Consider the following 23,059-nt stretch of genomic DNA (forward strand, 5'->3'; position numbering starts at 1 on the left):
GCTATGGGAAATATAATGCAAATTTGATCAAATACATGCCATTTTAAAATAGCTCTTCACATAGTCAATTGACTTCCAATTTTTATATCATGGTTGGAAAAAGCATGAGTTGGAGATATGATTTCATGTCTCATTTGACCCTCAATTGACTCATGACGTCATCATAATGGCCTCCAAACTCAAAATTTCAATTTTCATATTATGACGTCAGCAGATTTTTGGAAAATTGATTGTATCTCTGCAAATATTGAACGATTTACTTCCAAATTTTGATATGTTTTAGCTGAGACAATTCTCTACAAATATAGTCTTCACAAATTTTCATTTTGACAAAAGCATCATGGCGTATTTTTGCGATTAAAGGAGGCATGTCAATTTTTCACATTTTGCGTGCATTCTCTATGGGACATGACTTTTTCTCAAAACTGGATTCTACATTCTCGTTTTTCGCGAGCAATATATCCGTCGTTTTATGTTCGTTTACAATGAGCTTTGAGTATGATGTAGCTGAGAGAATAAGCTATCACAGGTGTGCCCTTTATTTTTCGATCAGATGCCGGGATCATGCTCATATTTCACTTACAAAGTGGGATCTGTGAATTCTATTTTCCGTTTACGTGTAATCTCTATGGGAAATGTTTTGGTATATCGGTAATGCACTTGACTTCCGACCTCGAGGTCCCTGGTTCGAGTCCGGGAGTCTCCAACATTTTTTTTTCTTCACTTTTTTTTCTTTTTTGACTTTTCAATGATCATAAAATTGAAAACAGACCACCTAATTCGTCCCCATGACGAATTAAATTTCTAGTTTTTAATAAAAAAAAATTTAAAGAAAAAAAACATGAAAAACACAGCTAAAATGGATCTATTTCTGATTAAAAACAAAATGTCGGTGGCCATCTTGAAAAATAGCCCGACTGTCGGGGGAAAATGTACCAAGCGGCCATTTTGAAAAGAAAGAAAAAGGGGCCTCCTCCTTCCTATTTTTCAAAAAAACAGGATGCTAAACATGTTTTTTTTTAAATTTGGCTTAAGTTTGATCTTTGTAAAGGAGAGCCCTAGTATATAGCTTTTCACAGATGACAAGGCAAACTGCCTTGGAAGAAAAAAATGAGGCAAAATATTCAATGTAAATGAATTGCAAGAGGAGTTGTATTTATTTATTATTATTATTCATTATTTCGTCTTTATTTTTTATTTTTGTTTTGTTTGGGAGGGGGGGGGGGGAGGGGTTAACAATTTGCTAGGTGCAGCAATGGCCACTTTGCATATAGTTGCACCTACAAATCGGTATGCTAATAGGCTACAGAAATATGATGTTCATTAACTACGCACTACAATTCGTTGACAGTTTTATCCCTAGATATTGAACCTAACCTTGGACACTTTCATGGAAATGCTTGCTACTGTATTTCACTATTAAAACTGATCGTTCCTTTCTGTCAGTATGATATGGGTACCTGTATTTCTTTTATTAATAACATGCGCCCACCCCAAAATTGATATTTTTTTGTTTAGATGTGCATTAAATCAAATCTTTCTTTGAAACTGTACAAAAGAGTCAACATATTTTCACTTTTCTGTGTAATTATTTTATTCATTTGGACGCCTGAATCAACAAGCTAAAACAAGCTTTCTACAGGTGCTCCCTTTTCCTGCTACTCATTTTCACAGATTGTTTAAATAAAACGTAATGCTCATGATTTGTATATTTTGAACTGCCTGAACTATATAACATGTATATATTTGTTTGTTTTTAATGGAAATAAAGTCTTTTGAACTAAATTTTTAATTTTTTTTTTATATATCTATCTCTCTTTTTTAGCTTAATTTCACTCTTTTTAGATAAGAGTATACAATTATGAAAAATCATACTATTTATTTGATTGCTTGTCTCTATTTTACTTTCTTTGGTTATGGAATTATTCAAAAGTAGGACAGCTCACAAGACAAACAGCCTTGTGGGCTGTATATAGCCATTCCAAAGAATATGCAAAGAAACTAATAGGTTTAAAATAGGTCAGTTAACGACTTGTTTCATTATAATCATTTGTTGCTCTTTCTGATAATCTTCTTTGATCTAGGATTATCCGATAGAAGACCCTAGAAAGCTGTTGCGAATCAGACATGATCAGATTGAGCTTGAAAGTATCCAGGATATGGTGGAACTCAGGTAATAATTATTCCGCTACCATGGCAACCACATCCGTCTTCACCGTTGATGTGACACAGAAGTAGAGATCCATTTAAAGTGGAATAATTCTCTGTGAATATGCGAAACGAGGAAATATTCATTGGAATATTAAACACCAAAAATACAATTTTGAAAATTGAAATCACATCACCTAGTAATCCTTCAACCCCCCTCCCCCCTCCCCCCTCCCCCTCCCCCCTCCCCCTCCCCCCCTCCCCCTCCCCTTCCCACAAAAGAGATTGTCTTGGGGTTGGAAATTATTACAAGTACCCCTGAAGTGAAAATTGTGATTTTGTTTTTTTGGTTGAGTGATAAGTGATGAAAGAAGATTAAATGCACAATAGGCCCTTCAAGAGTCATGTTTCAAGTTGCTGCTAACTATTAAAAGCACGCCCCTGTCATGCGTTTTTTGGCATTACATAGTATTTTTGTTCAAAAAGTTATGAATGAAATAAAATCTAAAGATTATATATTTTTAATGCATATAGTGAGCTAATAGCTCCCACAAACCTTTTTAAAGCATTGAGTTTGGATAAATTTTTAATGCATATAGTGAGCTAATAGCTCCCACAAACCTTTTTAAAGCATTTACAGCTTGTGCCATCCTTGTCCTTGTTTGTTAATCTGATTTTCTATGATTTTTTTAATGTAAATCAATACATCCTGAATGTTTTATTAATTGATCTCTCTGAACATGCAGAGATCTCCATGAAGGATCTATACTGTTCAACCTGCACACCAGATATGAGAAGGGTCTCATATATGTAAGTATAAACAGACATAATTAATTTAGCATCAAGACATATTGCACAAATCAGATTAGACTCTGGCTCTATCACAACATTTAATATTTTCATAAACATGCATGGGTTGAAGAAGGTTATCTAATCATTGAGTTTGGATGGTTGCCAAAAGTAAAAAACTTCAAGGAACATGTTTAAGACTATTGATGGATAAATTATCGAGGAACATGTTCAAGACTATTTGCAATGTTTTTTTGAAATGATATATTTGTAAAAATGCAAAAGAAAAAGAAAATAAAATAGAAATAAATAAATCAAATCAAATCAAACTATTGATGGATAAATTATATACATTGTGTAAAATACGTAAAAGTCAAAGCAAATTATGTTTCAATGACTGAAGATTTTAACAATCCAAATTGTTTTTCTATAAATTTGGTGCAAATATTCAAAATTGAATGACAATCCCCATAAAAACTAAAGCAACAACATTAACAAGAAACTTAGTAGAAATTAATGTATAATAGCTGAGAAATAGGCAAAGAAAATAATAAAAATTGGGTTCCCCCTCCTGCAACTTTTTATCATAGCTAACTAATAAAAATGTAACTAATAAAAATAGTTATTGTATATGTATTTCTTGATAGTTTTTCTTAACACATCTTTATTGGTTCAGATATGAGGAAAAGAAAATCACCATTCAAAAAGGCTTATTCAAATGATAATGATAATGGATGATATTCAGAAGGCATGAATGTTGAGGTGAGATCATCAATATCTTGGTGAAATATGATATACAGGATGATTCTTAATGATAACAAATTTTATATCCTGCTTCAAAAATTTGTTGGCTTTTGATTGGTTGAGAGCTCGTCACATGACCAGAAATATTTTTTAGAAAGTACTATATGAGAGTACTATTTTGGTTTACTATTTGGGAGTTGGAAAAAATTTTTTTTTTTTAAATTGAATCAAATCTTAATTCAATGAAAACAAAATATTTTAAATCTTTTTAGATAAAAATTGACATTTTTTTTTGTTCTAAATTTTTTTTTCCCAAAAATGTTTTTTTTAATTTTTTTTTTTTTAAATAAATTTTTGATGCAGGAAAAAAAAACAAATATACCATTCCTTCTATTCGAGGTACTGGTTAAACTATGGGCCTCGGTGACTCCAAAAGTACTATTGGAGTCACCTCTTGCGCATAGTTTTAACCAGAACCTCTCAAGGCAGTGTATATTTGTATACTATACTGCTCCTGTGCTCTTCATATATTCTCATTTTGATACGATTGTACTTGTGTCCTGTCAGACATACACAGGTAGCATTTTGGTGGCCGTTAACCCCTACAAGCTCTTTGATGATATCTATAACATAGAGAACGTCAGGAGATATGAAGGACAGCTGATCGGACATCTTCCACCGTAAGTCATATGTTTACCATGAATTGTTGACTGTAGTGGATACAGAAGAATGATAGAATGAGAAAGATTATTGTAAAAATGAAATAGGTCCATTTATTTAATAGTTGGGTTTATTAGAGATTATGAGGTACATTGTATTTGTTTCATTGGGAATTCATTTATGTCTGTATGATATCCTAAAGAACAAATTTCCTATTTACTTTGTACTTATAAATTTCATTCATTAATCATCAAACCTGAAAATATAAAAAATTCTCAATCCCTGAATATATTCATATCCAAACTTAAAAAAGTACCTACTACATAATCTTTAATACCTCTGTTGATTCATTTACCTCAAATAAATTTTAATTATTAGTTATTAATTGTTTTGTTTTCTCTTCTTTTCCAATATAAATTATACATTTATTAATACAAACACATGGGGTTATCACATTTACATTAATTTGTTTGTACTCTAATGTTATTATGTATTTCTACTTTTGTTCTTGTTGCTTTTATCTTCCAACTTCTATTATGAATAAATATTATGTATATAGTGTATATTGTTTTGTTATTTTTATGGAAATGTGGAAAATAAATCAATTAAGAAATGTATTCATTCTTTGTGGAAAAATTATTTAATGACAAATGAAACACTGTCATTACTCCATCATTCTCAATAATTTGTCAAAAGATTGGAAAAAGTATTTAAATTTACGTTTCAAACTTTCCTACCCAATTTTTCAGACATCTATTTGCGATAGGCAGTGGCGCATACCTTCGCATGACTCAAACCAAACAGAATCAATGTATCGTGATCAGCGGAGAGAGTGGTGCCGGCAAGACGGAGAGTACCAAGCTTATTATGCAATACCTTGCAGCAGTCAACAAAGCTTCCACTAACCTCATCACAGAACAAGTGAGAATCAGAGCAGAGCACGAGAATAATGGAATTTTGATGATAGATTTTGTCGATATTATGATACACAACCCTTTCTTTGTGCCTCTAAGTTTTACAAATGAACACTCAAGGATTAAGATTTGAATTCAAATACAGTTTTAAATAGGTGATAAATGGGTATATATAAAGAAGGAATTCCTTGATTGCTGTGAGCACTTAAATATGTATAGCCTAGCTATAGTATTGGAGTGCTTTGAGCACCTTGCATGATGGATATTTGTGCTATAAATGTATCTAATAATGTTGTTTTTATTATATTCTTGTGATGGCGTTAAAATGGATGTAAATATCATCAATAGGAATGGGATTTTTGTTTCAGGAATAAAAAAATGACTGTTATTTGTAGTCCACACATAGTACACCATGTAATTTTGGGGCTGGTTTTCCATCTGTCCAGAACCTGAGGTTTGGTCTTTTTTTGCACAAAATAAGAATACTTTACATCAAGTGCATGTACTCTCATGCCAAAGTGAATATCTCAGGAGCATTCTTGTACGTCGGATCAGTGCAAAATTATTCCAAAATTTGATGTTTGAATCATGCCATCTTATGTTTTAGCAATTGATTTAAGTATACGTTTCATAATAGTCATCTTTCATCCTCCATCTTAGATCTGATCAGTGCAAAATTATTCTAAAACTATAAAGTGTTGCTGAAAATGACATACACCTCAAAGCAAATATATATATATCGAATTGAGATTAGAAACTCAATATCCATTATAGATATTCCAAGAGAGGGCATTGGCTAAATTTAAACTATAAGAGTTACAGTGATACTCTTATGAATGTGTTTAAATATGATTTTATTTCTTTGTTGATATTGTAGATTCTAGAAGCTAACCCCTTGCTAGAAGCCTTTGGGAATGCCAAGACAACTCGTAATGACAACTCAAGTCGCTTTGGAAAATACATTGAGCTGTTCTTCAACAAGTAAGCATATTTCTTTAATTTCGTTTTATCAAAGTGACTTCTTCCCGGTTAAGAGATATTCTGTGTAATTATAATAAAAATAATAGCTCACAATTTCAAAGCACTTTAAAGAGATATTGTAACTTTATAACTCATATTCTTTGAGTTATTGCTTTCAAGAAAAATGACTGATGAAATTTTAAAAAGTTTATAGATTTTATGATAGTTCTTGAGTTATCACTTTTAAGAAAAATGACTGACGGAAGTTTTAAAAAGTTTATTGACTTCATGATTTTTGTGACTGGCTGGTCTGTACATGTTTACACATGGATTTGGTTGTATCTACACATGTTTTTCAAAGGAAATCAATTGATATTTTATCCCTATTTTTTTTAAGTAGGAGCACATTTGCTTCTCACTCTTGCATTTGATCTCTATTATTAAGATTTCAGCATTTTCCTAAAAAATATGAACTTGTTTTAATTACAAAGTAGGGGTGAATAAAGGATTATGAACACTCTTACCAATAGATTATTATATTTTTTGATGATTTAAGCATTAACATTTGTGTGTAATCCTGTAAGAAAGATGAGATATGACTATGTTCTCATGGTTTTATTGTGCTTTAATAGTGGTCTTATCAGTGGTGCCAGGACAACTGAATATCTGGTGGAGAAATCCCGAGTCGTCAGACAGGTGAGAGGACGACTCAGTCAATCTCTGTGCATGAAAATTATGGGTTGATCATCATATCGACTTTCATAGCAAATGTGATTTGAGTTTATAAATCTATTAGACATGGTTTGCCTTCGGATTATTATTATTTTTGTTCATATCATTTACAACTTTTCAAAAGTTGCCAGATTTGCTAATCCAAGGAAAATATATTGGATGGATTTAACTTTGATCAGTTTTCCCTGTTAGTATCTGTATAACATGAATTTATAACACATATAAGATTTTTCACTCAAATATACATAACAAAATGATAAAGGCTTCGTTTTTTTAAGAAGTTAATCTGGGATTAATCTTATATGTTTTTGTTTAATTGTCCTTATCAGACTTCTGGTGAACGCAACTACCACATCTTCTATCAGATGTTGGCCGGTATGTCCATCGGAGAGAAGGCCAAGTATGGGCTCTCTCAACCAGAACGTTACTTCTACCTCAACCAAGGGGGCAGCAGTCGTCTGGAAACGCGCAACGATGCAGATGACTTCATTCGCACGGTCTCAGCCATGGAGGTGTTGAACTTTGACCCCAATAAGCAAGAGACAGCCTTCAGCATCCTGGCAGCCATTTTGCATATTGGAAATCTGTCTCTCCAGAATTCAAAGGTTAAAGGCAGATTAGCTCTATAGTCTTAACTGCTATTGTGGTATTGCAACATTTTCTACAATGTTTATTACAAATTTGTAGAGGCATTATTGTTTATTTTGCATTATTATTTATAGAAACATCAATTAGTACAATAATTTTTGTTTATCTCTTACAAGTTAATTGTAATATTTCCAACGCAATTAATATATTTTGTTAGGAATATCCAGTTTACAATAGTTAAAAGGGCTTGAGGCTGCGTACACGACAAGTTTGCTATGACTGGAATTTCTGTTGCAAGCTTCAGAGTTTTTATAAGTAACCTACGTTGCATCAAATTGAGTACATTTGTCTTTGTCAACTTGTATATTGATACCTTTATACTATAATTTTGTTTGTTTGTTGGGGGGGGGGGGTGGAAGTTTTCAATCCTGTATGATATCTCCAATGATACCATATGTTTTAGTTTGAAACAAGAGAGGTGTTAATCCAGGTGTTAATCCTATTACAGCTCATGCACAGTAAGACTGAACAGGTTTATATCATTTTATTCTGAAGTTGAGAAAAAAATATCTACTAATTTTAAAACTATCTATTGCTCTCACACAACTGTACTGTCTTGTTTGTTTTTGTTACTTAATACGTATTACTTATTTTTGAAATCATTTCTGTTATGTCCAGACACAAGATCGACCTGATATGCTAGAGGTCACCAATGAGGGAGCCCTTTCTGGAGCAGCCAGGCTTCTACACATCGACCCAAAGCAGCTTGAGGGCGCTATACTCTACAGAGTCACAGTATGTACTTGTATCTTCTCTAATCTGATAGCTATAATACAGTCTAACCTGCTTTAGTGACCACCTGTGTAGAAAGACCACATTTTATTTTCCCTTGAAAATGGTTTCTTATTGAAACATGTACTAAAGGAACCTGTACATAAAGACCACCTGCCTATAAAGACTACTTTTCTTGTCGCCCTTAGGTGGTAGATAGGTTTCACTGTTTCACCGATGACCGGGGTAATAGTAAATATATCTGTAAGGCGCTTTGATAGGGCCCTCCTGAAAAGTGCCATATAAGAAATAGTTATTATTATTATTATTATTCTTTTCTTTGAATTGCCTATATGTACATTTACATACAACGTATGAATTAACAGTAAATAAATTGCTTAGCCTATTGAAAGGCACATGATTATAATAGCCAAACGCAAAAATACATGACTAATCTTGCACTTAGATTCTAAATGTTATATTGCATATGTAATTTTTCAATTTGAATATATTGGTAAAAATGTTGATATTGTACTCTTAAATGAGAAAAAGCCATATCAAAATTGTTGAACACATTCTCAATTCTCTTATTTGAAGAGTGGGAAGGATTGAATTAAAAAACTCTGAATCAAATGTTTTGAGCTGAAAGGATATGATTGTCCCTCCAGATATATTTTCAGTTTGTTTTAAAAGTTTTTTTTTTTTTCATTTACAGGTACAGCATTGTTCTCATAATAGTATGAACGTATTAATGAATTGGATAGATCCGAAATATTAAATGCAATACATATAGCCAAAGTCGTGAAGAAGAACTGGAAAAGAACATGTCAGGAGCAGAAAGGACAGTATTCAAATTGTTTTTATCATTAATATTTTGAGAAGAATATTACGTATGTCATAAACATGTGATGGTAGTTGTGCACGTATTATAGCAGGGGAGGAATTTGGACATTGTACCGATTACATGATATAATGAGAGGTAATGTATCTTGCACTGTTTTTTTTATAAATCTGTTTCAGGAAACAATCGGAGAGAGAATTCTTACTCCTAGGACCCTTGAACAGGCAGAAGATGCCAGGTAAGTCGCCCCCTTCCTCTCCGAAACAGAATGTACTGTGATTGATATCTTTATTGATTCAAACTATATATCATTAACAAGGGTATGCATGCAGTGTAAACATGTACTTTGGCATCAAGGTCGAAGTTCAATGTCTGTATTTCCATAAAGCTCATAAAGCTCATAAATAGATTACCGCTCATTTAATGATAACCAGAGAAACTGAAATATTTTGGGGAAATTCCAGAAAAGACTTTGTGAAGGCCATATAATTTTATCCAGCCTAGTCTAGTTGGGTTATGACAGAAATGTCAAGGACCACTATTTACTTTTCTATGAACCAGTTGTAATAAAATGCAAGCATGGGGTTGTAGTTTGTCTACCATATGACTAACCCAACTACCCACCATATACAAATATAGAAGCCCACCCCCTCCAAAAAAAAAAAAAAAAAGATGAGAGAGAAGTTGGGTTTAATTTTCCAATATGAATACAAACAGATATCAGGGCCATTGGCTGTCTTATAAAAAGATGTGATTGATCCAGAGTGTTCACAATTCCTCAAGTAATTGCAAACCTTTAACTCCTATCTCTTCAGTACTGAATTGCAGATAGTGCAGTTGTGATCAATTTGAATCATTCTCAATTATTTTTAAGCTGGGGATGTGGGTGCCGTTTCTTGAAACTGCCATTAAGTCTAACACTTCTTAAACCTCCCATTGAAACGCGTGTTTCATGGAATTTCCACAAACTTAGACTTATGATGGTTTTGAAAAATTGGCCCCAGAGGTCCCTTAGACTTCGCTGTCAAAGATGCAGGAGGCATTTAATTCAAATTCAAATTCAAAATTTATTCAACACTCTTCATAAAAACATTTAAAACATAAAAATACAGAATGGAATGATAAAAAAACAAGATAGTGATAACAAATAACAATGGCAATTTATGAGAGCATTTGGGATAGGCAGAAAGGAGGGATTCCTTATATGAAAGCCTACCCCTAAAACACAAACATCCAGGAAAGAAAGGAAAAAAATTAAAGACATCAAGAACCAGTTAAGGCATAAATCTGTACAGTGGTGAAAGATAATAAGTGACTGAATATCAGCAAATCCAATCATGCAAGTTCAAAGATCTATGAACTTATCAGTGTTTTAAACTTTGCAATTGTAATAAAGCCTTGAGGTTGTAAAATTTGTCTGTTTCCTTTTGTTTTCTCCCGCAGAGATGGGATAGCGAAGTCTCTGTATACCAGTCTTTTTGCCTGGTTAGTCAGGAGTATCAATGGCATCACAAACCAATCAGCAAAGATGACCTCCATCGCTATCCTCGATATCTTTGGATTTGAGGTGAGAGGGGCAGTAGAAAACTGTTGAGGGCAACGATTGACCTTGTGAATAGTAGGATTGTAATAATAATAATAATAATACATATGATTTATAAAGCGCCAAATCCACTTGACAGTCAAATGCTCAAGGCGCAGCTTGTGCAAAAGATGAAATACATACATGATACATTTATACAAAGTGCGATAGGAAAGGTACAGACATGAAAGGTAATGGTAATCAATTATGGTCAAATGTGGTCAAAATTCAAAGGAAAAAGGATAGGCTCAAATATGATGTGGTGGAATCGGGTGAAATGATAGTTTCTCACTTTGGAATATTTATTCAATAGTAGGAAATGTATAAGATGTTTTTCATCATCATCATCATCATCATTTATTAAAGTCAGTATTTTTCTTCTTAAAAAGGGGTTAATGACGTTCGCGCCATGATGACACTCCCTCCTCCCACTTCTTCTTGTCTGGAGCATCCTCCTCATTTAGATCAACCTTACTGCTTTCTTCCTTTACCATATCTGTTCTTTATATCTGCTGTCTTTCTCTCCCTCTTTTGCCAGGCATCCACTTATAGAGTGGGATTAGAACTAATTATTTAACATCTATTGATTCTGTGCAGTAAGCTAGATATTTGATTACCAATTTACCCTAACGATATGAATTACAATAACAGTCATAATAGGAATAATTTATCAATATCTTCTCCAATATAATTTCTAGAATACATGTGTAATGTTTATGTTATTGGTCTCTATTTTAAAGAACGAATCCTCGGAGCAACTTTAGACAAATTACCAGACGTTCAAAGGTTAACCAACGCTTCACCAATGAAGCTAAATCTAAAGACTTTAATTTCTTAGGTAATAAACACTTACCCTAAATCTAACCCTAAATCTAACCATAATCCCATCCCTATCTCTAACCCTAGGTGTATGGACATTCATGCATGTAAACCGTATTGGTGGGATGTTCTAAAAATAAGGTAAAATCCTCTACTTTGTAATGAAATATGAGAGAAATGTAATTTAACTATCAATATTCTTCCCACAGGTCTTCGGAACAAACGGCTTTGAACAACTCTGCATTAATTATGCAAATGAACATCTGCAATTCTACTTCAACAAACATATCTTCCAACTAGAACAGGTAGGGCACTCCACAAGAATCACATTCTATTCTGTACTTTCTCCTTTGGAAAAAGTGCGACTGCATCTAGAACATTTTTTATTTTCTTACGTAATTTGACTTTTGTGAAAATGTTGATTTTGTATGTTTTTTTCAGTAGTAAATGATCAGAAAAATGGAGGGTAATTAATTTACATCATGAAGTATGTGAAGCTTCAATGCATTAACGGCATGCAGTCACTATAACATAGAAATAAAGGTTCAGTTTTTAATATTCAAGTTTAAAAAGTTAGTTTTATTCAAGTTTAAAAATTATTTCCATTTTAAATCACATGACAAATAAAGTCTTGTACTTTAATTACAAATGTTTTAATGATACATTTGTATATATTCACCTTTATGGAGAGCTTTGACATTGATATACCAAACTTGAAATGGTGTTTTTCTATCGCTTTGCATAGATGTATATTTGTTCTCTTTATTGTTTGATTTCAGCTTGAGTATGCCAAAGAGAAGATAGAATGGCAGACCATCTCGTTTGTAGACAATCAACCTGTCTTGGATCTCCTAGCTAAGAGACCTACCGGTATCCTGCACATCTTAGATGATGAGAGCAACTTTCCCAAGGTATGTGCTTCTTGTGTAAAAGTGTAAATATTTTGTTCTCTTACAGCCCCCATCACCACCACCCGACAATCTGAATATTATGGAAAATTTAAAATAACAAAAGAAATTAATCTAAAAATGGAAAACCATGGGAATTTCATTACTATAGAAACCAATTGAAAGTAATTTTAAAAATATAAAATCAATAAATTAGGAAATTTTCAATATAAAAAATAATTCAATCATGACTTCAAATTATTTTCATCATTGAGTATTTATATATATTGTGAATAAAGAAAATGAATGGTCTTTTTCAATTACATAATATTGCACAGCAGAATTTGAGTAATTAGATGTGACAACAGTGCTTATCTATAGACCTTTCACCCGAACCGTACCTGCTAGTTCATAGTTCATATTAGACAGTTGTAATGTAATCAAAGCTTGTAACTTAAAAGATATTAGCATTGCTCATGAAGATATGCATATCTACATCCTTTTGGAAGGTATAAGGTTTGGACACCTTTTTAGTTTCAAATGTAGCTTTAGATGATCATAAAATAAATGTAAATTTGTAGGTATAGAACCCATACCTGCTTCATATGTTCAGAGTTCATTGTTTTTGGTTGTTCAGTAAAGCACACTTGTGTATCTATTGCTTCAAAATCTATTTACATCTCTACAACATTAATGGCTTTGTATTTTGTTTAATTCATTAGAAAATTTCATTCACATGGTAAATGAATATTCTGTTTTTAGAATACATAGGCATGATAATTCTTACATATACAGAAAAAGTCATTTGAAAGATACATGCCAACAATAAATATATTTGTACAAATATATATTTAGACATTACTTTAAATATGATTAAATGTTTAGAAAATGACAGACAGTGATGCATATAAAATCTTTTATGACAGTGTCCTCATTGTTGGGTCGACTTATTGAAGATGAATACTACAGTTTTTCAAACCCCTTTTTATCCTTAAATTACAAATATTGCATGATTCTTTATCGTTCAATACAGGGCACGGAGAAAGCCTTTGTGGAGAAGTGCCATTACCACCACTCCTCCAACTCCTCGTACGGTCGCCCCAAGCAGCCTCGTCTGGAGTTCTGCATCAAGCATTACGCAGGACGCGTGATCTACCAGCTGGACAACGTCATCGGCAAGAACAGGGATATGCTCAAACCAGAGGTCATGGAGATGTTCAAGAACAGCAGGAATCGGGTTAGAACTCGTTCAAACCAGTTTAGATACATGTATAGGCCAAGGAATAAGTCTGAAGTAAAAATGGTATTGTGATGATTAAGGGGTAGATTGGTGGGTCTTTGAGACAGTGTTATACTCAGCAAGTACAGAGATATGCTGAAACCGGAGGTCATGGAGATGTTCAAGAACAGCAGGAATTGGGTTAGAACTCATTCAAACCAGTTTAGATACATGTATAGGCCAAGGAATAAGTCTGAAGTGAATTGGGTGTTGTGATGAGCAAGGGGTAGATTGGTGGGTCTTTGAGACAGTGTCATATTGAACAAGGACAGAGATATGCTGAAACCAGAGGTCATGGAAATATTCAAGAACAGCACGAATCGGGTTAGAACTTGTTCAAACCAGTTTAGTACACATATAGGCCAAGGAATAAGTCTGAAGCAAAGTGGGTATTGTGATGAGCAAGGGATAGAAGGATGGGTCGACCTTTTGGACAGTGTCATATTGAACAAGGACAGAGATATGCTGAAAACACAGGTCATGGAAATATTCAAGAAAAGCAAGAATCGGGTTAGAACTTGTTCAAACCAGTACATACAGTGTACAAACAAAACTGTAATCATGAAAATGCAGTAAAGGTATATAGAAATGCAACTCCAAAAAAGACTCAGTACTAAATTGCATTAAACAATAATAACAACAAAAAACATATCATAAATGTGGATTGACAAACAATGGCTAAAAGTCTATCGCAGGCTTGTCCCTGAAATGCGTAATACATAATGATATGATTGCTTTATACCACAGGTGCTATCAGACATGTTCAAGCTACTGCAGTCAGTCGAGCAGAGGAGATCTATGATGGGGGCTAGTGGGCCTTCAGGCATGAGGAAGATGAGACCCTCCACGGTGGCTACCAGATTCAACGAGTCCCTCCTGGAGCTGATCAACAATATGAACAAGTGAGAGCTTTTAATTAATCTCAGATTGATCTCGGATCGCAGACTGTATAATTTCCCCCTTTTCTTTGGCAGACCTGCCGCAGACTGTTCCTGCGGCATACTGGTATGCGGCAAGTCTGCAGCAAAGTTTCTTTCTGTTGCATACTTCGGCATACTCTTTGCCGCAGACCTGCAGCAGATCTGCGGCAGGTCTACTTTCTACTCACTATATTAACCCATTGCTTACTGGAAAAGGGTTGCTCCTGTATGGAAGCCTGTGGAATGAGAGAAATGAGTAGTTAATGGTTTAAGTTTCAACGACAAATCCCTACAAATACAAAATCCAATGACTGTATCATCAGTGCAAAATGTAACATGGACTTCCGATTACTGATTTTATTCCAGATGTCATCCGTTCTTTGTGCGTTGCATCAAACCCAACGAGGAGAAGGCCCCCATGTTGTTTGACACCCCGATCGTACTGAGCCAGCTGAGGTATAGTGGTATGCTGGAGACGGTACGCATCAGAAGAAACGGCTTCCCAATCAGGATGACCTTCCTCTCATTCATGAACAGGTCAGTAGGAAATTATTATTATTATTTATATACTGCGCTTTTCCCAGAGCAGCCCTAACAACACGAAGAATCCTACAAAAAATGAAAATGAAAACTTACAGAATCCTAAAAATCTGGATTACAAAGAAAATAACGTTGAATCCCTTTTTTAATGAAGAGACAGATGGTGATTGCCTGAGTATTAAAGATAGCCTATTCCAATATTTAGATGCAGTTATAGTGAATCTCCAGCTAGTTTCGTGTGATGTTGTATGTAAGACGGAGTGGGTCACTGGAGGCTCGTACATTCCTGCGAGAGGTGTATAGGGTCAAACAATCACGTAGGTATTGAGGTGCCTGTTCATTATTATTCAATTCTATTGAATTGAATTAAATTCATTTATTTCCCCAAAACTCATAAAAACAGCGGGTAAAATGTGTACAACAATGCAGAACAAAATTGAAATATTACAATAGTAACAAAAACTTGCAATAAAGAATGATACATACTTAACAATGTAATTGAGTATATGTGGGGGGGGGGGGAACTAGCCAAGGCCCTTTCTCAACTTCTGTACCATTCTTCAATTTAGTACCTCAAAGACTTTGATTGTTATGTAAGAATTCTTCTAATGTCAATGAATGAATGAAAAAAAAAGATTTTCTAATATTGAATCTTATGTGCGTAAATTTAGATATCGGTTCCTGATCAGCGCCCACATCACATTCAGAGCGACGGCCAAGGAGCTCTGTCAGGAGATCTTATTCAGGGCAGGAGACAGGTTCAGAGGAGACTATCAACTGGGAATGTCAAAGGTAAAAGGTCGTAGGTCAAATTTGCTTCTTACCCTCTGTTTAGGTGCTTTAAACTGAAGTTGGATGGAAATGTTCTGTAATTGATTTGGATGGACCTGCGTGGAATAGTTTTTGGGAAAATTAAACGTCCAACTCAACAATAAAATTAAAAAAATCCCAGATGATACCTGGAAATGATGATGAGGATGAATGATGATAGGGATGGCTTGCATGTTTTAAAAGGATCAGACAATTGAGTGATGTCCCCTTTTTTCAATCCCAGCTAAGCTATGTATCTTTGTTCTTTTGCAGGATGAAAGTCTTGTGAAATGAACATTTGTGAAATGAACATTTGTGAATTAGTTCATATGAGAGCTTTAAGAATGACTTTCGACAGGATCTGCAAATGCATGTAATTTGTTAATGTTATGACAGGAAGGCTCCCCAAGGAGTAAATATGATGGAACATTTTCATATACAGGATCATCATAAATCAGATCATCAGGGAAATTAGAGCACTAAGAAATGCATGTTAAAATTCAAAATGTTGAAAGTATCACTCACAAGTAATAAACAATGTCATTGTTGAATTCTTTGATAGGTGTTCATGAAAGAATCCCTGGAGAATCACCTCGAGTATGAGCGCTCCAAGATCATCCAGAAGGCGGTCCTTGTGATTCAGCGCCGCCTCAGAGGGTTCCTGGCCCGGCGCCAGTACCATCTCATCCGCTACACCGTGGTGCAGCTCCAGGCCCACATGAGGGGGTATCTGGTGAGGCGCAGGGTGAGGACCATCCTGAAGGGCGTGGTTCTGTTCCAGGCACTCTACAGGGGCAGGCTGCAGAGGAGGAGATATCTGGTGGTAAGTTGCTGAGTTGGTGGGAAAGAGAGGAGAGAAAATTAGATAGATGAGTGAGAGAGGGAGAGAGAAAAAGATAGAGGGAAAGAGATATATAGATAGATAGATAGATAGAGAAAGATACATACATACATACATAGAGAGAGAGAGAGAGAGAGAGAGAGAGAGAGACAAATAAAAAATATAGAGGGAGAGAGAAAGGGAGAAATATAGATAGATAGAGAAAGAGAGAGAGATAGAGGGGGAGGGAGGGGGGGGGGGGAATGAGGTGAGAGTGTAGGATAATAACCATTATGAAAAATTGGGTCCTGCTGCAGGCTTTCTATTGATTAACCTGTAGAGTAGGAGGTTCATAAGACAAGGCCTATGGTACAACGCTGTTTTCCTTGATACAACGAAGCGGAAGGTGTGGAAGAAGTAATCAAAATCTAATAGAATCCTCTCTAATGTAAATAAAAGAAAATAAACAAGCACTACTAGTATGAAATACTGATGTTGATCGCGTGCCAGAATCATTAAGAATTCACAAATATTGAAGTACAAAATGTAACCGCTTTGTCATATTGAGTATTTAGTGCTGATTCCTTTGTTGTATTACTGATCACAAAAATATGTTACTCTTGATATGTATCTCGATTTATGTTTGTATATTCATTCAACTCTTTGATGTTACATTAACAAGTTTAATGGTGTTTTCTCTAGATGTTGAAGAGGGCAAGAGAGGAGAGAGTCGAGCGGGAGAAGAGAGAGAAGCTCCGCATTCAGCAGGAGAGAGGGAGGATTGAGGAGGAGAGGAGGAAAGAAGCTAGTCGCCTAGCAGCATCCAAGATGGCTGCCAGCAGAGCACGTTCTCCTCCTCCTCCTCCATATCTACCGACCCAGTCAGCAGATGTGTCCAGGGTGGACATTCCCTATGAACTCAGTCTGCTACTACAGAGGGGTAGGATAGGATCTTTCACACTACCATGATTAGGATGAACAGTTAGGCAGCTTAGTGAAATGTAGTGGCTTGAAAAGACGTGTCGGTATTAAAGCCGAGCTGCACTACTTGTAGCTACTTGCGCCCTCTATATAGCAAACCTGCCTAAGCGGTACTCATAGGTCCCCCATGATCCCCTTTTTCTTATGTTAATTGAGAGCTGATTTGATGAGATAACCACCTGTCAGTGACCTTGCAGGGAGGTTTAATCCCTCCCGGCCAAACTAGTGCAGACAGGCTTTAAATGCAAAAAGCATAAGAGTTGGTGTTGTTCGTTCAATAAAATTTCTTTTTTGGCATATCTGAATGAAAGTTTAACTAACGTTTTGCCTCATAGAGATGGTTTATGCATTCACCAGCTCCATAGCCAACGATGTGATTTACATCCATGTGATAAGACTATGATTTTCAAAAATTATGGATTCCAAACGAGTCTTTTTGTGGTCCTAGGTGACTACATATCAAAAACAAAAATGTTTTTTTTCTTTTTCACATTGCTGTTGAGTCTAGTGTCCATAATTGGTGCCAGACATATTAGAATGACCCATCGTATTGATTACCATCAGCATATAAACAGTACAAATGATTTTTTTTTTTCCCCCTACCACATCCTAGATCCATTCATCATTATAAATTTTGCTTTCATGTTTTCCCTTTATTCCTACCTTACAGGTTGGAGTCCACCACACAATGAGAGAAACTTGATCAAGGTCGTAGGTCAAGTGGCCCGTCAGGAGAGACCCATCAGCTTCCCAGCTAACATCAATGACCATCCCTTCTCTAAATATGTCAATATCTACTTCAAGGTGAGTACGTTGTCTTAAAGGGAGTGTAGCATGACGAGACGTGTCTTCCCTTAGCCTGACTCAGGGGCCAAGCGGGTATAATACGACTACAGATGAGGCGCTGATCATGTAGAGATTAAGTCGCTGATTACTGTTAACCACCAGTATTTGCCAAGCTACACTCCCTTTAATCCTTACTCTGATAATAAAAGAAGACCCCAATGAATTTAGAGAAGGCAAAAAAGAATAAAATCATGAGCAGCAGTAATTCCACATCTTCATTAGATAATCACATTGGTACTGTAGATAACATGTTTATTTGCATGTCTTCTTTCTGTTCATCAAGATCAATGTCATCAGCCCTGCTCTCATCATCATCATCAAAATCATTGTCACAATCAACACCGTCATTTCCATTATCAACATTGTCATCGTCTTTATCATCAACATCTTCGTCCTCATCATTATCATCACCATCTTAGTCATCATTATCATCAACTTTATCGTCATCAACGTCATCATCATCAACATCATTGTCGTCACCATCATCATTATCATCATCTGCTTCATCATTGTCATCGTCATCAACATTATCAACATAATCAACGTTATCATCATTATCACCAACAACATCATCATCATCATCATGGTCATCTTTAAAAGCTCCATTTTCATCTTCATTTTTGTCATAGACTCTACCACTCAGTACTCTATTGAGATACATATCTTTCCAGACATTGGAAAAGGTGTAATAAAAAATAACATTAAATAATGACGAGTGCATATGAATAAGAGTTTATTGCCATTAAAACAGCTCTCATTGACAATTTACAAAAATGTTATGTTATGTCATGAAAGTTTTCAAATTTGTCAGTAATCCTTAAACTACATAAATATTCAAAAGTTGATTGCACATTCACTCACCAAGGTTAAACTCAAAGAAGCAATTAATAATAATAATACTTTGTTCTTTTATAGTGCATTTCATGTCTGTTGACACTTCAATGTGCTTTACAATACACATATATATAAAGTACAACACGATCATAAAATGAAGATGAAACAGAAACATATATAGAAAACAATCAAGTTCTTTTAAAGAGAAAAATTACAACATCAATATCCTTTAGTACTATTGATATGCTTATTTGGAAAGATGAGATTTTAGTTTAGATATGAATGTTCAGTACTGGATATATAACGTAATGAGTTTGGGAGAATATTCCATAAATATGATGCTATATGAGTGAAAGCCGTATCACCATAGGGCCAGTACAATTAACCAATACAATTTTTAAAAAAAACCATCAAAATTATTTCAACATTATTCCCATTTTTTGTTCTCATCAGAGTGATGGCTTTGGCTATCAAGACCAGCCCATCGCTACAGGTCTCCATACCCTCAATGAGGCGGATGACGATGAAGCAGTAGCCGTATTCAAGCTCATCCTCAGGTTTCTCATGACCGCTGACCCCGGCAATGACCCTGCCAGGAAAACTCGGGACTTTATCACTGGCAACTACATTGTACAGAAAGTAGGAATGAATTGATTTGTTTTTCTTTCATTTGATTAATTTGATTGATTATTGATTGAGGACTGGAAGACTTGAAAGCCAAGATGGAAGAAACATCCATCCATGTGGGAGACCCTGTGGGAAAAATTACATGTTAAACGATTATACATGTAGTAATGATAGTGATGATGATTGATTATATAAATGTAGTTATTTCCCCTTTCAAAGTGACTATGCAAATCTGAAATTTATTGTAATTAGGATGAATTAAAGAATGAAGGAAAATAGAGAATGATTATATTATGATGACCCAGAATTAAACCTGCAAATAATAGGAAATGCTTAGAAACATACTGTTGAATGAAAATAAGTAAAGATGTTATAATTTATGAGTAGGATGAATATGGAAATATTATATCCACATTTTGTTCAATGAAAACAAGCTCTCTTGATAGGGTTGGTTTAAACAAAATGGTAGGTGTATCACAAAGAAATATGAGACAGTTTCACATTCTGTCACTATCAGGTGTTCCCTTGAATTCTCGCTACCCCAAATAGCGATTCTGCCGAGATCCGGGGAAAATCCTGAAAACGCGCATTGCATTATGGGATAGCTTTTCGACATTACAGCTTCCTGTGCCGTCCTCCACAACAACACAGCGTCGCTTTCGCTCGGAAAGTTCGTGATCACAACCCTCTCTTTCACGGTAGAGTTTAACGGCCTTTTGTGCTAAAGTCACTAATTCTGCCCGAAGCTTTCCATTGCATGGTATTCCTCTGTCCGTTAACATTTTTTTAAGTTCCGAAACTGTTTTTTTATCCATTTTGTGGTCGACGAGAAATACATGAACTGAGTGTTGTCTCTACACTGTTTACTGTATCGTCTGCTCGTGATTGTGACGCTGGTCGCTACATGCACAATTTTAAGACAATTATTTTTTTTTTACTTTTAGATTAACAGAAAAAAAACATGAATAAAAATAAAATCTTTCCTGTAAACTATTTTTTGCTTTTTATTGTATATTTAAATTGAATAAAAACAAACTAAATTTAATGCATATATTATAATCTGTACAAATTACACTGATTGGCATCGATTTTAGCGTGCGTGAAAACTCTGCACAGCGAACACAGGCGCTAGCGCCAGCGGGATGGGACTCTATACCGGAAGTTGTAGTGACGACCCGAGAGAGTGAAAATTACCTCGTCTCGCGAATTTCGAGATTTTCGTACCTATTTAGGGTAGCGAGAATTATCAAGGGTGATTTACGATCAGAATGAGTGAATCAATTGATAGATTGCAAAATACATTAATATCATCAGCTCAAACTTCGTCTTTTCTTTGGGAGGAGCATAGGCATCTTTATACTGGTGTTGGGATCTGCAGATCACAAGGTATGGGTTTTGAGTCCCACCGCAGCACTAATGTCCTTTGGCAAGACGTAAATCTACATTTGCCACTCTCCTCCATGTTGTAAAATAGCTACCCGGTAGGATGTGAAAGTTAATGTGGTTGGATGAGCAAGTGTGCGCTTGTAAAATGGCATCTGGCTGGAATGCTCCCCAGGGAGTGGAGAATGTGCATACATTGTGTCCGATGACTGGGGTACTAATATATCTGTATAGCGCAAAGGCAAATCGTTATATCGATGTATTGGGTACTATATAAAAGTGGAATATTATAAGTTTTTGGTTTTTCTCCAATTCCCCTCAGGGTTTGAACAACAGGAACATTCGTGATGAGATCTACTGTCAGGTCTGCAGCCAGACATGGAACAACACCAACAACAACATCCAGGAGAGGGCGTGGCTGTTGCTTAGCAACATCATGGCCGCTTTCCCTCCATCCCCCAAGCTTTACAACTTCCTCCTCAAGTAAGTGGAGATGGTGCACATAACCGCTCAAGGTCAAGACGTTTGGGTGAAATGTACTTTTCATCTGATCCAGGTCATTCAGTGTGCTTTAAAGGTTTGCTGCAAAGTTAGAAGTTTACATATAGTACACATTTAAATTCATAAGATTACAAATTGCGACTAGTTTTTATGTCTGCGCAACAAAGTAGACGAAGTATGCCCTGTCCTCATGATCGCGTTATCTCAAGATGATATTTTATCTGTCATTTCTTGTAAAAGGTACATGATGCTGTTTGTCTAAATGTAATTTTCTTTGTATTTATATTGAATTTATTGATAATAGGGAAAAGGTCTCCAGACCTGTAGAGCATACTTTGATTTTCAAAATGATCTTTATACCTTCAGGTTTGTGTCGGACCATGCGTACGACGGTTACAAGGCCTACTGTCAGCACAAGCTACTCTCCTGTGACCCTCATGCCATCGAGTCTCAGGGTAGCCGGACGTATCCCCCTAGTCTCCTGGAGTGGAAGGCACACCAACTGCAGGCCAATATGTCCCTGGTCACCAGACTCCCTGGAGAACCTGATCCTATCAATGTCCAGGTCGACTCGTGGACCACTGGCGAAGATTTCGCCGCTGCTGCTCTGAAACAGAAGTAAGATTACTTTTAAAGAGTATATTGTTCTATAAGTCATAGCAATCACTTGGTCAATTATATAAAACTGTATGAATGAACGTTTCCCAGAAAAGTAGTATTAAAACCCAGGGGCGAATTCAGTCTTTGTTAAAAGAGGGAGGACAAGATTCCCAAAATTGGGTTAAAATTTGAGGGGGGGGGGGCGCTTAAGAGGACAGTACACAGGGCATAATGTACTGTTATAATTTATGTCACATTGGTTGTAAAGACAAAAGAATGTGTGGGGGGGGGGTTGGTGTGTTTTCTCCCTATATTCCACCTCTGTTCAAACCAGTTTCAAGACTTCCCAATTGTTGGCTACCTCCCTAAAAAAATATTTAAAAAACGAAGAAAATAATATTGTATTGTACATTTTCCTCATTTCTGTAAACTGTTCCCACTGTAAATACCACCGGCCAAGTTTTCCAGAAGTGTTCCTATTTC

The 23,059-nt window shown here is 35.4% G+C and overlaps 1 protein-coding gene across 1 annotated transcript in view; it reads left to right on the forward strand.

Annotated features, from left to right (window-relative positions):
* The window catches only part of LOC581439 (unconventional myosin-XV), a 68,685-nt gene that overhangs the window by 17,590 nt on the left and 28,036 nt on the right, over positions 1-23,059 (forward strand). The window contains exons 4-25 of the mRNA XM_030984588.1: positions 2,085-2,173; positions 2,895-2,958; positions 4,249-4,361; positions 5,091-5,262; positions 6,133-6,236; positions 6,848-6,911; positions 7,277-7,552; positions 8,214-8,330; positions 9,327-9,385; positions 10,591-10,714; positions 11,758-11,853; positions 12,328-12,459; positions 13,469-13,672; positions 14,462-14,616; positions 15,001-15,171; positions 15,846-15,966; positions 16,547-16,807; positions 17,507-17,744; positions 18,456-18,589; positions 19,919-20,104; positions 21,798-21,958; positions 22,343-22,594. Of these exons, the coding sequence (XP_030840448.1) occupies positions 2,085-2,173; positions 2,895-2,958; positions 4,249-4,361; positions 5,091-5,262; positions 6,133-6,236; positions 6,848-6,911; positions 7,277-7,552; positions 8,214-8,330; positions 9,327-9,385; positions 10,591-10,714; positions 11,758-11,853; positions 12,328-12,459; positions 13,469-13,672; positions 14,462-14,616; positions 15,001-15,171; positions 15,846-15,966; positions 16,547-16,807; positions 17,507-17,744; positions 18,456-18,589; positions 19,919-20,104; positions 21,798-21,958; positions 22,343-22,594 (3,293 nt within the window). The remainder of the gene's footprint in view (positions 1-2,084; positions 2,174-2,894; positions 2,959-4,248; positions 4,362-5,090; positions 5,263-6,132; positions 6,237-6,847; positions 6,912-7,276; positions 7,553-8,213; positions 8,331-9,326; positions 9,386-10,590; positions 10,715-11,757; positions 11,854-12,327; positions 12,460-13,468; positions 13,673-14,461; positions 14,617-15,000; positions 15,172-15,845; positions 15,967-16,546; positions 16,808-17,506; positions 17,745-18,455; positions 18,590-19,918; positions 20,105-21,797; positions 21,959-22,342; positions 22,595-23,059) is intronic.

Source organism: Strongylocentrotus purpuratus, unplaced genomic scaffold (assembly GCF_000002235.5).
Source record: "Strongylocentrotus purpuratus isolate Spur 01 unplaced genomic scaffold, Spur_5.0 spur5_scaffold_14, whole genome shotgun sequence".
NCBI classification, from domain to species: Eukaryota; Metazoa; Echinodermata; class Echinoidea; order Camarodonta; family Strongylocentrotidae; genus Strongylocentrotus; species Strongylocentrotus purpuratus.